Source organism: Grus americana, chromosome 3, assembly GCF_028858705.1.
Source record: "Grus americana isolate bGruAme1 chromosome 3, bGruAme1.mat, whole genome shotgun sequence".
NCBI classification, from domain to species: domain Eukaryota; kingdom Metazoa; phylum Chordata; class Aves; order Gruiformes; family Gruidae; genus Grus; species Grus americana.
In genome coordinates, this window is record NC_072854.1 from 94,950,422 (window position 1) to 94,969,030 (window position 18,609).

General features: G+C 37.3%; 1 protein-coding gene across 1 annotated transcript in view; it reads right to left on the bottom strand.

Annotated features, from left to right (window-relative positions):
* The window catches only part of RBKS (ribokinase), a 68,240-nt gene that overhangs the window by 45,646 nt on the left and 3,985 nt on the right, over window positions 1–18,609 (bottom strand). Inside the window, exon 2 of the mRNA XM_054818837.1 lies at window positions 3,823–3,955. Within this exon, the coding sequence (XP_054674812.1) occupies window positions 3,823–3,955 (133 nt within the window). The remainder of the gene's footprint in view (window positions 1–3,822; window positions 3,956–18,609) is intronic.

Here is an 18,609-nt window from a genome sequence, read left to right on the forward strand (position 1 = left end):
CATCTTCTGACTGCTTTAGGCTGGATGACTGCAGCCATCTGCAATTTAAACCTGAGTCGTGCTCACCTCTGCAGCCTAACAGTTGTACTACTGGAATGAATTATGCCTGATGGTATCACCTTCTCCCTACCTCACTGCTACAAAGCTTCTACAGCAAATCTCAGAATTTGCTCAGTTATTTCAGCAACAAAACATTTCATAACCATTTTCCAAAAGCTCAACTGAAACTTCCTTCCTTCAGCTCTGGGTCCTAGATAACTAACAGACAGGCATCCCTTATTGTTCAACTGTCATAACAACTGAGATCAGCTGTGGTACTTTTGCTCACAGTGAGACATCTCGGTGCTGGAGGGAAGGCCTTGGAGGGGTCTCCATGGAGGTCCTTTTCCTCTGGAAACTTTTTTCCATGTTAGTTCATCAGCATCCAACCCAGTTAATCCTAGTGCGTTTGAAGGGCTTATCTTTCCATTCAGGCTTTACCCCCAAGGAAGACAGAGTATTGGGCATCAGACTCGTTTTAGATTAAAGGCTTATTTACTGACCATGTCAAATTATATAATGTTGTTTTAAATATTTTTTTGCTTTTGCTCAGATCCTGCTACGCAGAAAAATAAATGTCTTAGTCTGCTGACCACAGAGCATTGTATGTGCTGAAATAGCATTTCTTCTTTCTTAAGTTCTTAACAACAATAGCCATTTGTACAAGCATTATGGTCACATAGTTTGCATATTAGAATGAGCAGAATGACATCAGTATTTTTCAATCTGGGTTTCCCCTGCATACTATCATGTTTTCCACATGAAGCTGGGGGAGGTGGCTGGCATCATAGCAGCTAAAAATCTAGCAGCTTAGAGAATCAGACTCATCTATACCTGAAAATTAATTACAAAAAAAACCCTGTAACTCTTGACAATTGTTTGCTTAATCTATTTTATATGTTTTGGGGGTTTTTTTAGAGTGTTTACTCTTTTTCTTAGTTAGGGAATTAAACAGGTGCTAAAGACAAGTATAAAATAGTAATACAAAAGGAAAAAACAACTGAAGATACCCATCAGATTCTGGGCTGCATCTCAGATAAAGCTATGTTCTTACAAGGAAGTGAGGATTCAGGCTTACAGCACTCAAACTTAAATTTGGTTTATAGATTATCTAAAGAAAGAAGACTACATAGCATGGTAATTCAACACTTCCTATTTCTAAGTAGGAACAAATGCAGCTGCGGCTTAAGAAGAATTTAGTGTATGCAATATCAGGCTAGTGACATCAGTGTCCAGTGAGGATCATTCCAAATTGTCAGAAGTAAAACAGGACTTTTTTCAGCACATACAATGTCTTTCAGACCAACATCCCTCCACTATCTTAATCTAGGATGTTTAACAGATATTTTTTTTGTAACAGATACTACCACCAAAAAAAAAAAAAAAAAAAAGAAAAAAGGTTGGGCAGTTTGGAGTCTCTCAAGACCGCTGTGCATTTTTCAGTACTGCAACATGTGTTCTTGTATGAACACGAGCAATTAATTTATTTGCTTAGATCCTTTAGTTCCCTGACAGTAAACCTGTACATTTCTGTGAACAACTGTCTTGTCTATTTGAAGTGACAATTATTCTGTCAATACATTGGTTTCCTGCACTGAGCAAATAGAGGAGGGGAGTTTAAGACCGATACTGTGATACATAGTGATAACCCAGAGTAACAGCGGCCCCTTGCAGAGATACGCAGGCAGAAAGTAGAACACTGTTTGCATTTCCACTACTCAAAATCAGTACTTGGATTTTACATTAAAATCCACAGCATTCTGTAGCATCTCTAGTCATAACTGTTAAGTCATTCAAAAACTCCCTCTCTCAAACCCTCATCAGATAGCCACTGGCTCTCTTTTGTGTTTTAAAGCTCTGAGGTATGAAGAATGCCTTGTCACTTGATCTGAGATGTCTACCTCTACTCTTGTTGAGGACATCCTCTGTCTAAATTACAGTCTTCGTAAGAGGATGTCATGCTCCAGCAAAACGTCTCTCAAGTATTAATACTGATTCCATTCCCTGAACTTCAGATTGTAGAAGCAACTGTTGCACCTGTACTGCACAAAAAATATTGGGAATTATGACCAAAACACAAGCATGTTACAGAGCACATAGAGTGTGTGTGTGTGCGCGCGCGCGTGTAAATTTGGCTTTAAGAACAACTAAATACTTAAGATGACTTGTTAAAGTAAAAATAATTGAATTGTAATGGCTCATTATTGCCTGACTCTTCTTAGTTTCTTCAGTAAAAAATTTATACTACATCCCATTGACCTATGCAGATATAAGACTGTATTGCTATGAGATGAGACTATTTTGTGAGGCTATAAAGTGCATTTTTAATTTTAAAAGTACATATTAACTTTTAAAATTAAGAAAATACAAAATGCTAACATATTTATATGTTAAGAGTCATTCTCTGCTGTTTCTTTTCTCCAATAAATACACATCAGAAAGAAAGAAAGACTAGGTTTTACTGAAATAACATAAATATGATTTTGCAAAGTAACTAGAAAATATAATAACTGATAAATTTTATTAGGAATGCAAATGTTTCCAGAAACATGTGTGCACTGAGCAAAGGCTAGACCATTAAAAAATAAAACAAAATTCACACTTTCAGTGGAAAAAAACCCTTTAACATTTAGCAGGAAATGTTAGCAGGGAATTCATTGCCAGTTCATCTTGTACTTGAATCTGATCGCTCTTGAATGCAAAGATGATCAAATATACACAATATTACAGAAGCACAAACTTTGCTAATATAAAAAAAAATCCACACTGTAGAACAACTAGTGATAATGACCCACAGATAAGCTTGCAGGTGTAATTTAGATTTATAGCTACCATTCTTGAGCCTAAATATTGGATTGGAAAACCAGTGAGAAAGGCTTCCTTGAGATGTTTTCAGTACCTCTCAAAAAATCCCTGACAGACAATGATCCAACAAATATAGCATCCTCCCCAGCTATGGCAATAACAAAGTATGTCCAGTCAATTTGAAGTTTCATCTACAGTTAGCACAGGATAGACAATAAGGCTACAGAGAGAGAAAATTTGATCTTAACCTTAGTAATGATCACTCAAAACTTATAATGTTTAATAACAAAAATCAAAGAAAAGCATTGTAAGAATATAGCATCTGCCAAGCTGAATCAGCCCGATGGTCTGTGAGCCAGTCTTTAGAACTGCTGTATATCAGATGTTTCAGAAAAGTGGGCAAAAAAATCCCATAGCACGCAAAGGTGCTAGAATTTGGATGTGAATATCTCATCCTAATCTCAAGCAATTAGATAATGATTTAACCCTTGAAGCACAAAGTTTTACATTCCTTCTCAAATTTGTTACTGGCTTGTCAGTGTCTGATTTTTAATCATCTACAAAGTAAATTTCAGATTGACTACAGTGCCTAGCACCTGAATGTCATCAGTGAAGCCCTGATCATTGTAACAGTGGGGAGCATAAAAAGGAGGGGCTAATCAAGATTACTTGAATTTCAAACATCTCAAATTCTCTCCAATTCTCTTTTCTGTGGTACATCAATCTAAGTTTTGCAATCCTTCTTTATATGCAATTTCTGCCAGATCTCTAGCCAACTAGTCTTTGGTTCTGGCAGTGTTCTTAAAACAGCCTCCTCCACGCTTAAATTTATAGCTGAAATAAGGAAAAGGAAAGGGAATTAGAGAGGGATTAAAAAACCAAACAAACCAAAAACTTTTCTGTAAATCACCTAAAGGTTTACTGGAATTTGCATGAACATTTAGTTCAGCTGTAATCCAAGAGCAAGTCAGTGCTTACCTTGCAGATCAGCGAGGTCTTGGCCCCAAGTCGAGCAGACTGGACACACTGGTTGGCTCCTTTCCCACCAAAACCAATGAAAAACTTATGTCCAAGGATAGTTTCTCCAGCTCTTGGCAATCGTGTAGTAAGGCTATTCCAATTTAAAGCAATATTTACATACATTAGTGACTGAAAATAATAAGCATCTTCAAAATAAGAGTTACATTCTTATAATCCTAAATGGGCCAACAGCCAGCCAGTAAGACTGAAAAAAACTCAAAGACCTTTTAGGGTCTCTACTCCACATCCCACCAGTTTAAGTTTATTTCTTATATGCCACCCAGTCAAGCTTCTCGTTTATTACTCAAGAGAGGGATTGCATTTCTTTTGTTCGTGTTTCATGTTTCTACAGGAAAAGAAGCACTTGATCTCTGACTGGGATTCCCCAGTGCTAACTCAATACAGATAAATAATAAATCTATAGGTCTCACTACTCATGTTGTTGTACTGTAACATTCAGCTCAAGTTTACATATTGTTAATTTAATTTCATTACATCTAATTATACCTTCTTGAACCACCCTAAGTAATTTTTCACTTTGTTGGTGTTCACACCCCTCAAAATTGTAGATTGTTATCAAAACCTTCCTCCCCTCTGCTGTCACTCAGGCGCACTGTACATATTTAACTTTTTTCCTTTTTAAGTTTTTTTCTTACAAATCAAGCTTTACAACTTCTCAACATGTTGTTTCTTGAACGCACTCCAATCTTCTGGGGATGGGTGCCCAGAACCAATTGCACTAATACAAGCGGAGACCAATCAGGGGTATATTCTGGTTTAATTTCCATTTTGGAAAAAAACAAAACAAAACAAAACTGTAATTTTGTTAACCCTACCAGATGCTTTGCTATCTCCAGCAAAAGTTGAAAGGAAGAAAAGACTCTGCTGACACTACGTGGAAAATTTTCTCCGAATGCAAAAGGCTAGGTTACTTTTCCCCCTTCTATTAAAATACATAACTCAAAGCTGTGTTTACACCATTCGGATTACCAAAATTTCTGCCTCCTCAAGCCATACATTCCAGGCACAAGGTTTAAAAATGTAATTCCTTCTATCTCTTAAGCTACAAACAAGTTCACAACATATGTGGAGGGAAGGCCTCCTACGATGTACTAGTACCCTGTTCAGTTAGCTCAGACAGGTTTCCAAAAGACTGCAGGAAAGAAAGGGAGACTGGGGAAGGGGAGTCTGACAGAATGCAGAGGAATCTGCCCTAATGAGGAAGAGATTAACTTCAGCTCTGTTTGCCCATTTGTAATATTATTTTACCAATAAATCTTACAACAGCTTCAAAATTGCCAGCTGTCCAATTCAGAAAAAGGTGACATGCTTCTGCACTAGCAAATCACTACAGAGTGCTTTTTGAAAAGGAGATGAAGAATACATGCATATTACTTTCTGAGTTTATGTTGCAACTTCTGGGGCATATTGGTGTCTGCAAAATCTTATGGAATCAATGACAGAGCACAGCCTGATTTACTGAAAATTCTCAGGAAAAAGCAAACTTTTTTTCCTACTCATTTTCAACAACTCCAGCATCCATCAGTCCAAAGGTTTAGGATAATTAGGAAATCAAGAAAACCTAAAATTAAACTAGTGAAGCCAAACAAGTCCTGAACTCCCAGAAATTAAGATTTTTGCTTTGAAGGAGTAGTTACAGTTTCTGGAGAGATACAGGTAGGGATGCAGACTCTAAGTAGGGATGCTTACTAATAGAGTGCCCCAGATTTTAGTGTGAGGATATGGTACCCAGCCAGCAGGTTTATTTTGTGTGGGTGACCACAGAGAAATCCCAGAAGGCTCACACATACAGCTAATGGCACTCGTTTTGTTTCCAGGGAGGCAGACCCAGGAACATTCTGTTGGGAAATGTTTAAACCATTTTAAATAGAAGTACAACAACTTTTTAGAAGTATACTTATAGGTATCTTTTATTTATATATATATATATATTTGTGTGTGTGTGTGTATATATATATATATGGAAAGGGTTGCTAAGTTAAAACTGTTTGCCCACAGCAGCATCTGGCAGGTTGTTTACAACAATGAATAACTGTAAGGTTTCAGGGAACAAGGTGTAATGAGTGTAGATAAACAATGTGTATTAATGGTAACATCTATAATTTATTGCTATTTTCACCACTGGAAGCCAAAGTAGTGATGGTTGTGGACCAGAGAATGAAGGCCAGAAAACTCAGCTGAGGAAGCTGCTATTCAGCTAGTGCCAGGGTACTGCACGCACACTTCTAAATTACATGCCATTCAGTAAAGAATAGTTGTTTCACCCAGCCTTGGTAAGAAATAGTAATAGCAGCTCCTGTATAACTCCCTTCATCCATAGATCTAACTACACTTTAAAAAGCAGAACAACATCATTATTCCTGTTCTGTGGGTGTGAAACTTAGGCAAGTCATTTTGCCTTTTTGTGCCTCAGGTCAGCCAAGAAGCCAGTGGCAAAACCAAAAATAGAGATCAGCTCAATCCAGTAGTTCACGCAGTCTTCTCATTTAAATTCTGCAGTATGAAAATGTATCAAGTCTCAATTCATTTTCCTTCCTTAGGGGGTTTTTCAGAGATTATAGCTTATTCTAAATAGAATTTGTTTCCACAAAAAGCTAATATATTTTTAGACAAAGATTTACAATTGCGACATCCCAGCAGACATCTGCTTAATAGTGCTGCTCTGAGTTCATATGCATTTTCAAGAAATACGTTCAACCGCACATATTCTTTTTTTAACAGTGACCAGACCATGACTTGATTCTTCTCTTAGTTATGCTGGCATCAACATGCAACTCCAATGGAAGCATCGTAATTGCACTGGTGAAAAAACAAGCTTGGTGAGTGGAGAATCTGAGCCTCAGTGTTTCAAGCAGCATGGCATAACAACTGCCTATGGGAATCACACAGTTTGTTGAAGACAGGGAGATGACCTTTTTTATTGTTTTGATGGAAAGGTACAAGGCAAAGGATCAAGTTGGAACAGTGATTTATAATTGGCCAATTTTAAAAAGAGGCTAACAGACTAGGCAAGAACATATAGCAAGTTCCTGTAGCTCACTGTAAACACAAAAACCCCACCTTATTACATTTCAAGCATGATCGCCCGTCATTTCAGACCAATTCTCCACTCAAGAAGCCTATTTTTATTTTCCATATTAAACAAGTTCAGAGTACTGATCTATATATAAGCCTGGAGGTTTCATTTTCAAGGTATTCAAAAGATATTCAAGACATTTTTTTTGCTAATATAATGCTATTCTCTTGTCATTTAATTCTGCAACTATACTAACTTTTGATTCACATCAGACAATTTTAATAAGGATTTCAGGCTTCTGTTATGAGCAGGCAATGATGAGTAATCTGTATGATTAAGGAACCCTATAAATTCTTGGCTTATTGATGCTGCCACAAAGAATACTCAAAATAGTCTAAAAGTGATGAAACAGCTAATGTTACTCCAGAACTAGGCTAAATAAGTTAATTAGAAAAACTGTCACACAGGCTTTCAGAATTGTTGCATAAAATATTTTGTGAAGCCAATTACAACTTTGACGTAATTTGAAAACACTGACCTGAAAAACCTAATTTAAGTTGCTATCTAACAAACTGCTCTTTGCTTATGTGACAAATTTTGCTCAGCTTTGAGAGGATAAATGGTAGAAAGGATATTGAGCTCTCATGTTTTACGAACAACCAGAAACTAAACTTGAAAACCCCCAACACTCATTAGAGGGGAAATAAAATTACTATATAATATGTTTTGCAAACTGTGTGCCATACTACTGAATCATACTTAGAACAAAGTTCAGAACAAAGCATCCTGAAATACTTTGGATGTTACAAATAAAGGAATATAATCACTCAGAATTTCAACTGAGTTTTTACAAAATAGTATTTAAATGGAAAGCACACAGTGATGCTGCCCACATTTGTTCATGGGAATGAAGAATCTTACATCCACCTATGTTTCAGAGGCTTGGGATGAATAAAAGTACATACATAAGAATTTCACTGCTGCAGTAATTTCAACCCTCTCTTCCAGTAAGTGCATGCCACAAGTTCCCTTAAAGGCTAGAGCTGATCAGCATTTGTATTTTTAGACAGACATCCCTTTGGAAGGATGGCATTACAAAGAGAACAGAACCCTTTACTACTGTGTTGAAGCACTGAATCAGAAGCAACTTACTGAGTCATTAATGCCCCTTTCCCTGGTATTCTGGGTTTTCTTGAAAAGTTCCCATCTAAGCAGTGACTAGATCATATTCAGAGATAGAAAGTCTGAAGAAGGAAGGAGGGGAAAGGGAGAGATGTATTTTAGTGGCATTTGCATAAATTAATCCTGAAATTAATCATGGTTTGCTTCCGATTCTTGACATCTAACCAGTGTCTGTTCATTGTTTTCAACACATGAAAGTACTGTAGAGATGTATTATTACTGTTAGTTCAAGCTGATGCAAACCCGTGCCCTCCCCTCAGCAGCATTTTCCCACTGTTTCTCTTGCATTGCTTTTATTGCTCACGGAGCTTCCTAATTCAAAATATTTTTGTTCCAGGGGTCATTTTAATTTGGATCAGCAAATCCAAACTTACTGTACAGCAGCCAGGGTAGACCAGAACTTGCAGGACTGTGAAGAAAGTGAGCGAGGGGAGGAGCAGGAGTGCCTTTCCTGGCAGCAGTACAGCCAGACTGCCCTAAGCCAATGTAGAAACTCTGACTTGATACTAATTTGTATGTTGAAAACACTGAATGCTATGTAACTAAGGTTTAAGTAGTACAGTATACTTAGATCATTAGACATGCTGAAGAAAAGCATAAAGTATCAGTATGTTTCTGAGAAATGGTATGTGCATGAGAAAGGAAAACAGAAAAGTATATAAACATTTTTCTCTAAAAAAAGAAAAGAAAACAATATTCTCATCAGGAAACTCAGAGAGAAAGAGAATTTGTACATTAGATTAGATATCACATTATCTAAGATGACTGTCATTTACATAGTATAAAAAAAAAACCAAACACATTCAGACATCATTTTTTCTCCTGAAAAAACGTGAAGATCATCAGGGTTATCGAAGTCATAGCAGAAATACTGCAGGTAAAAGTGTCTTCATAAAAAGAAATATAATGTAAAGGCCTAAAATTTAGCTTTGATTCTGTTCTCTTTGAATAACTGAACAAAACTGGCTCTTTCTCCCCTCCTGGGAATTCCCTAGAACAGGGAAAATCCCCAAGAGATTAGAGTAGGTGTAACTAGCCACTGTCTAGTACATACAATTTACTGGCCTTTCATGATTCTCAGTACTGAACAAATACAAAGGAGAGAACAGTTCTTGCCTCTAACTAGGAATATTAGCACAACGCTGTGGTGAAAAAGTCTCAGATCTCTTTTGGATCTGGCTTAACATTTTGGTTTAGCCTTGGTTTGTTCTGTCTAGCTTAATTTTTAAAGATTTGAACATGTGCTATGGGAAAGTATCCATAACACGGAGACAAAAAGACCACAATTCTTTTCCAAATCTGATGTTCTTGACTCGTTTATTCTTTCATCCCTTTTAATAATCCAGTAAAGGATTTTATTGGAAGGTAGAAAACTTCCAAGATTTATAAAGAGACTACCTCAGGAATTTAGTTAACTACAGCTTGGTTGAAGTATGGGGCTATCTGGTTCTAGGTTCTTAGTCTCACTTCAGATTTTTAATGACTGAAAAAATTGCTGAGAGACAACTAGAAAGCATAGAAAATCTCTATTTTGTTTTCTCCCCTCCCCCCCCATGTCACACGAACAAGTGAATGATGGATTGGTGCAAAGCAACAGGAATCTTTTCAATCAGTTTTGTCATCAGAGAAAATATATATTTTATCAAACATAAATATATACATGTATTTTTAAAAGAGAAACTGTTTTGTAGATCTCAGTACTTAATGGGTAAACAGCTGAACCGAAACAACTGGTGAAAATCTCTAGGAGAGGAGAAAATTAAATGAATGGCTGAGACTACAGGCAGGAGGGCCACAAGACTGATATCCTCACAACCTCAACTTAAAAAGACCGAAATTCTTAACATGTTGAAAGAGAACAGATGTCCTCAGCTCTTCAAGAAGAACTTCAATGAACATTTCTGCTGACCCTGTGCACAGAAGCAAATTTTACCCTCCTAGATACTAAAAGATGAAACAAATGAGAAGGCATCCACATGAATGTCCCAAAGCATTTACAGCAACACACTGTACTATACTTCAGTGAAATGATGAGATCACCAAGAGATCAAAATTCCTAAATTATGTTAGGAGTATGAAACCTTCAACACAAAGAAATTATTTATTGGACTAACTGCCAAAAGTAAAAAGCTTTTTCAAGCAACAACAAATCTGTAACTTTTTCTCACATCACTAGCAGTTAAATTTTGGGAAAAGGTGAGCACAACATTGATGAATACATAGTCTGTGGAATGTTTAATTCTGAACTTGAAGCTCTAAAGAGATTAAAAAAAATAAAAATGAATCTATCTTCAGATGTTTAAGTCTCAACAAACATTCCATCATTCTTACCAAACATCTGTTTTGTATTTAAGAAAGATTGTGGAAATTTTCAAAATTACTACTCTCTAACTTTATTTGCCTCCCACATCGTTCTTCATTGATGTCTCTCGATTATATTATTTTTGGAAATGCAGTTACATAATTATTTTCAAGGCAATCTGATGGCAATGTTAGAATAGACTGTCCCTGAAACATGCTATGCTCACCCAGGACCGAAGAAGGCTGCCTACGTTTCCTATGCCAAACAGAACATTTTATCATGATGAAGAAACAGGGTTAAAGCAAAAAAAAAACAAACCACAAAACAAAACCTTTGCAACCCAAGCAAAGAGTGATCTTTACATGCCCAAGGACAAACTAAGATAAATAAGACATATGTGAACATTAATCTTTTCTCTACCTCTTAAAGAAAGGATTTATCAGACAACAATGAACAAAGTGGAAATAACATGGTTGAGTGGATAGGCCACTGGGTCCTTGTTCTTGTCATTGCAATTTTTTATATACTGGTAAATCAACAAAGTAATCTGTGCTTGTGCTTTACTATCATGCAGAAAATAGAGCACCTACTGACCCCCCTCTACAAATCTTGCTGTCAGTCTCTTCCAGTCTTTTTTTTTAATTTAAAAAAAAAAGGACCCCCCCACACCATTAAGTATAGGCATGTTGCACACAAGCATACTGTGCTTTTCAGGCTACAATATTAAGAGCAACATCATAGATGTGTTCTCACTACATAGTCATCAAGACAAAATACAGTGCAGTCCAAATATTAATAATTTTCTTCAATAAGATGTTGCTCTAAAAGCTTATACCCAGGGCAATAATTTTGGCAAGTATGATATTTTTCATCAAGTCTGTAAGTACAGTGCTTCTTACAGAATCCATATGGGTGACAAATGAAAAGTATAACCAAAAAAATACGTAGTTTGCATATACTTACTCAATGTATCATAAATAATAAAGGTAATCAATATATTTAAACTTAATATGACAATAGGATAGGATAGGACAGGACAGAACAGTTCAGTTGGAAGGGACCTACAACCATCATCCAGTCCAACTGCCCAACCACTTCAGGGCTAAATTCACAGTGCCTTCACTAGACAAGTTTTTACTTTGAAACTATCTTACCCTTGATTCAGTGATTAAAAAGAAAAAAAAAAAAGGCTTTATCTGAAGTCCAATCTAATTATAAAGGCATCTACTAAAATCTTAGATTACAATACCATTAAGGCTTGTGGGGCAAAGATGAGAATGTGCAGGGTGCCGGGGGGGGGGGTGTGGTGGGTGCCTGGGCTTTGCTGGTCAAGGTTAACTCTCTGTGACATGTAGGAATCTCCTCTAGGCAAGTATCTTTACCTTTTTCCCTGTTTAAGCTCTCTTGGGAAAGGCAGATCTCTACAAATCAGAAAGGTATAATTCTGTAGAACCCTGGCTTGTGATGCCTGCCAATGGACAACTCCCATGTCTCCATTAATGCCCAGAATTTAATTAGCAACAGGGAATGAAAACTGAAGAAAAATCTGCTCATTTTTGCTGCCTCTATATGGAGTACTATGAGCTCCAGCAAAACCACCAACTGCTTTTTCCCAACAGGTCATTTTCTACTTTGTTCTTTCTGGGGGAAAAAAAAAAAGAAAAGAAAATAATAATAAAAAAAATTGAGCAATACTAACAAGATACTCACAAAGAATAATAGTAATAGGATCAGATAATTAGAAGAAGGCAGGCATATTTACTCTCATTACAGCTGAGAACATGGAAAATGCCTGTCTTTCCACGAGTACTGAACTTGATCTGTCTTTCCCATTCCTTCCCATCCTTTATTTTCAGCTCAGATCAACATTTTTTTTTTCTTTCTGCTGTTTATACTATCAAGGTTAATACATTTTGTATAAACAGGGATCTAAAAGAGTATAAGAAGTATATATAGCAAGTGATGGATGGAATAAATTAGCAAAAGGGAATTATGATTCTTTGGAAGCAAAAGTTTTTTTTGAAAGATGAGAGGCAGGAAAAGAGCAATATAGAAAAGTGCACTCTAAGAACATGTTGTAGAAAGACAACAAGAAGAGGTGGAGGCAAATAAGGGGAAATCATAGATGGTTCAGGGGTGACATGCTATTGATCTAGTACAGGAAAAAAGAAGAAAAAATGAACTAGAATCAGAAATGGAAAGAAGAAATAACAAAACGCAGAAGAGAGCACACGACTGATATATTTGGGAATATTACCAACTTATTTTATAATTAGTTGTCACAAAGATCAACATGTTCTATAAAGCTGCACCTACTCAGGCAACATACTAGTGAAAAATCATTTTGTATTTTCTTCAGGCTCAATGTATATGATACTAGGCTTGGAAGAAACCAGGGATGTCAGCATCAAGTAACTTACTGCAGCTTGATATAGGGGCTAACAACTGGAGCCATATAAAACAAACAAACAAAACCTTACTGGTAAACTCCTGTGGGAAGAACAGCTCAGACAGCTCCTAGAGGCAACATTATATATATGCCTGCCCAGAGTGTTTTTACACAAATTTGTTACCATCGACTCTGTACAATTTTTATTGCAGCTTTTGATTTGTGCCAGCAGCTCTTTACTGTCAGGAGTACTAAAATTCATCCAAAGATATTTATGTCTTGAAATGCATCTAGGAAAATGGTTATTTCCATTAACAGTACAGCCAGCAAGTAATTCATTAACAAGACAGAACTATTAATCATATCATTCTGTGGCTCATAAACAGAGAGAAAATACAATATTCTTAGCGTTGGGTGTTAAAATATAGTGCCTAACAACTGTTTATTGTGACAAATATTTTCAAAGGAGTTCCTTTAGACAATTTCCCCTTTGACTGTAGTGAATCTTGTATGGCAAACACTTCCAAACTGAAAAGGCAAGAGATGTTTTATTTTAAATAGTCAAAAAGAATTTCCAATAATAGCAGGGACAATAACCAAAACAATAAAAAACTGTGGCAGTTATATGGTAAAAGAGTATTAACTGGAGCAAGAAATTATAGGTACATTCATAACACAATGTAATATTCAATCTGTATCACTGGGATACAGCAGAAGCCCAAGGAATACCCTGAAGTACTGGCAATGCCAATGCCCAGTGTATTACTGTTTTGCATGCTATTTACTTGGAACTGCACACATGTCTAAGAAACCTACAGAAAGCAAAAGGCAACAGTTGTGCTATCTGTAAAGTGGGATGGTATAACCTGAAGCCATGGCCATATGCTATTGTGCATTGCTGAGATAAAATGACATCTTTCTGTAGCAGAAATGAACGCAAACCCCTCACTCCGGACATTGATATTGGACAATTGGTAAACAAGCTTTTATCCCAACAGCCTTTTCCCTGATCATAATGTTGTTATTTCCTGACTGTTCATTTTCTTCAAACAGAGGTGTCACTCTGGGTTTTCCAGAGATAGATGAACACTCAGCAGGAATGCAGAATGATGGGACAGCTGCATACTCAGAAGGTTGCTGTAACATCACCTGACTTTATGTTCACTAAATATGGGCCAGGTCTGTTATGTTTTCAGTAATCTCAGTCTCCAAAAACTACATACAATAATTCTGTCTTTTGTTCCATTCCAGCCTGGTTCCATTTCCATGAACATCAATGGGAAAAGGAATTTATTTCTACTGTAGTTACTAACAAGGTAATAATTTCAGGGAGAACCTTTTCACTTCCTAGACGTTCTGTGAAACTGGACACACGCAAGTCTTATATGTAATTAGGGCACACCATTTAGAGATTTTTTCCTGAAGTTCTGACCCAGATTATTTAAACAGATATTTTATGAGGGTTCATTTCTGTTATGTGGGAAAACAGACAGGCTGAAATGTAAACAGGTGTAGTGTATTTCTGTAATTAAACTACATTACCAAAAAATGACTACAAATTTTGTCTCATGTTGCAAAACCTAGACTGATGATGTTCTTCTCTATAAACTTTCATCTAATCTCTTTTCCTTTTCACTCTTGTTTAGAAAAGTATACTTCCTTGGCTTAAAAATTCTTAAGTATTCGAAGGGATGAAATAAATTATGTTGCCAATCCACTGCTTTCATCTTGCAGCATTAGCAACTGTTTTAACACTGGACACTACATTTTAAATGAATGAATTTTCTCTTGTCATCACAGTGTTGAAACTGGCCTCTGCTGTCACCAACCCATGAGAAAGTGTATACGTACTTAGGAAGGTTCAACAAAGAGATTCAGCTACTGATAGGTGGCAAATAGGGCACCCATTAAAAAGATGAAAAGACTGATAACCACATTGTTTTACTTTTGTGGGTAGTGTATAATAGCTTACTGACCTCCGAAGGGGAAAAATGCCAGTCTAATGAGAGTAGAAAATTGTGATACTTTAAGTCATGCATTTAAGTAGCTCTGAATAACAAAAAAATAAGGAGTACCATGGCATTTCAGACAAGTGTTCTTTGCCAGGCAAGAGAACACAAGATGGAGTAACTGATTTTCTTCTCCCATTAGGAAAATATAACCCCAAAAACTTATCACCTGCTAGGATCAAAATGTTTCTGCATTCATTTGCTCCATTACCCAAATGAACTCTCTAGAGAATTAAGCAATAGTTTCCCTGCCTCACATGGACTAAACCTAAAAGCTTGGTAAACACTAGTTTTATCTCACAAACCATAATTTTTAATTGCTAACACACATAGGAAAGGCATAATGCTCCACTGATGATATCATAGTCTACTGCCATGGAAATGACTGCAGTATCATAAACACAGGTTTAAGACGACCTCACTTTCATAGGAAAGAGGGAAATTTAACTGGAATGTGAATGACATTGGGAATAAACACACATAGATACTATACAGTGAAAAAATTCTCTTTACTATATGGAAGATGAAGACGACAGCTAGACGTGCAGCTGAACAGAAAAGGGGTTCTCCTGTCCAAACACTGCATGACTGCCTATGAGTCTTTGAACACAGAGAGCCCTCTCAACTCCTGTCAGGGTTCCACTCCATAAATTCACTATGCCAGACAGGAGTGAAATCCCTGCCCTGACAGGCTTACAGTTTAACCACAAGAACACGAACAAAGTATGGCTATAAGAATATAGTGTAGGATCACAGAACATCATCGTAGCTGGAATGCTTCCTAGAATGAGTAAGTACTTTAGAAGTGGGAGGAAGAGAACTATACAGTCTCTTGAAGCACACAAAATAACATGAAGTCAGACGCAAATGCAGAAGTACGATCTCACTGTGGCAAGTGCTAAGTATTTCGGCATCGGCTCAGGAAAATACATATATTTAACCTTCAGCTCTGAAGTACTCGGAAAGGCGTCAAACAACTCAAGGACTGGAAGCTGAAATTTGTAAGCTTTGTGGTGCTGTGAGCCAGGAATGTTGAGTACTATGCAGGACCCCAAGTTGAGATGAGACAAGAAGTTTGAGACGAGAATAGGGAGTGGAGAAACGTAGAAGGCGATAATGATCTCACTTATGTAGAACCTTTCATCTTGAAGGATCTCAAAGCAATTTACAAACTTACACAGACCAGACACTGCAGCTGGTAGGAACAGAAGCAGACAGCTGGGAACTCATTCATGGGAAGGAGGAGGTAACAGAGTACTTACTAGGTGCTGTATCTTCCAAACTGCTGGTGCTGGGAGAAGATAGCAGGATTAAAACCGAGCTTTTCCCTGAACCTTGCCATGCAGCCATGTGAGAAAACTGTAGAAAGCAAGTAGGCTGGCAGAAAGCGAAGCAGAAAACCAGAGGACCTCTGGATAGCTGGGGAGTTGTCACTGTTAGGACTGTACTTTCCCTGCCTTTTATCTCAACCCCAACTCCACAGCCTGCTCACAGTTTCTGCAGTAAAACCTCATGTCTTTCCTATCATTTTTCCCTTTTTAAGACCTTCCTCCAATTTCTCTCCACCTTTTTCCTATCTTTATAAAGGAGACTACTCCCTCTTCCCCCCTCCAACTCCAAAATGTTTTCCAAATGCATAGTAGGACAAATAGTGTTACCTTTTGGTTACTAGGAAGCCAAAGAAATTACTTCAGCTATGGTGTTCACGTACTACAGGCCTTACTGTAGTACCACAAGGGCTATTCTTTAGCTCCAAAGCACTACTAAATACATACTATTAAAACTGAACTAGATAAACAAGTCTAAAAAACAAGAGTTGTATTAGTTATTGCTGAAATGGAAGTGCTTCTGGAAGGAACGACAGTGCCTAATTACAGTACATAGTAGCTTAGGACACCAAATGAAGACATCGAATGAGAGGGTAGGGAGGTTCGAATTAAATAGAATCCAGAAAGCAACACTTCTGCTGCACTTAAATTAAAAGACATTGTGTGACCAGTTTCACATTCATATTTCCCACGACTTTTAAAATTTCCACATTTCCATTTAGGAAAGGGGAAAAAAAGTTTCATGGATAAGAGCCAAAGACAAGTGTTGAGCAGGTGTTCTAGCACCATCAGTCCTTCTCAGAGAGGACCCACAGCATCCTCTGTTGCACAAACAACAATTTCTTTTAGAAAGTGCCAGCTGGGATCAACGGTGCACTGTCTCTCACTTGGGGTTCATAACCTTGGTTGCAAATGCAGCTCTTGTAATGGGTTAAAAAAAAGTCATTGGCGGCCTTGCCCTAGTTATTTTGTGTTAATTTAAGAAACACTCAACCAGACATTTTCCCTCCTTTTTCCCCTCTTCAATATTTTGTCATTTTTTGTTAGAGAAACTTTGTCGGGAGCTTTTCAGGTCTTGAATATAACACCAAATACTTTTAACACACTAAAACATTGAACTGTGTCTCACCCTAAAATAAACTGATTACTCAGATTTTGGGGGGATGACAATTTAACAACAAAGTTTACAGCAGTGAAAAGCTTCTTTTGACATGAATGAGCTTGGATCAGGCCCCACATCAGATGCACAGTGTCTGGGCCACTACACATCTTCAAAAGCTGTATATGAACAACACACAATTTTCTGACTCAATCTCTTTACTGAGGATTTCATCAACTTGATTTTTACCCCATTTTTCTTTTTGAGCCCCCAAGATACAGCTTTCTTCCTGCCAGGCAAGAGAAGGCAAAGGGCAGTTTCTCTAAACCACATTTAGGTCCTCTAAAATCAGGGCAGAACAACAAAAGACTGAGCCTGCGCATCCTGCGTTTACTACACACCCAAACTTTGCTAGGTCAGAGAAGACGACAAGGGAATAGTACAGGCTCTGAAATCAAGCCCAGATTTTTCACTATTACATAAACTAAACAATTCACAGATGACACATCCTCTCATGCCTTGATGCCTTTCTCTGGATCCAAAAGATTAATTCCTTCAACTGGACTAAGCTTGTATTCCTTCACAGTTGTGCTTTCCCATGCTGCTGGCAACAGCAGATTGACTAGAATGAGGAGTGGCTGCTGCAGGGGAAGCATTACAGATAAAAACAAAAACACAAATGAAATGGATTTGAAGGATTCTAGAACACTTTGCTGCTAGGAGAAGCTGAAGAGCAGAAAAAACCATTAAAGCAAGAAAAAACATAACATGGTGACTATGCATGCATGAGAAATGGTGGAAATGAGAACACATGTGAAAGACCTGGAAACAAAGCAAAGAAGAAAATGAGGTCATATGTGAGGCTTTCCCTGCTCACTCAAAAGGAACGTAAGAAAATTCCTTTCCATATTCTCACAAAAAAAGCCTGAAATTAGTGTCCCAAATATTGCACTTTACAAAAGAAATCACAGACATGTCTTTGGATCATGGGCATTTCCAATGAGCCATTTACTTCAGCACTTCTGCTGACAATAATCACCACTAGAGGCTTAAGAGGAAGATGTAGAATCTCACTAATGGAAATACCTTTGCCATTTTGCACAAGCAGAGATTGTGCTTGGTTAGGACAGTTGATTCCATGTGTTCATCAGGCCACTCTGGGATGTTAATTCCAGATGTGTATTTGTCACCACTGTCCACTCCAGTCAGGCAACATACTACTTTGTAGCTCAATGCTTTTTCTGCCGTATCTTTCTTCTCTTGCTGAATGCTTTCAGTCAATCAGTTTACTACTTGCAATAATTATTAACGATTGTTACAACAGGAGACTGGAAGCAGAATTTTTAGTTCACTCTCTACAGGGAGTGAAGTAACCTGAGGGAAGGAAAGAGGTCCACAG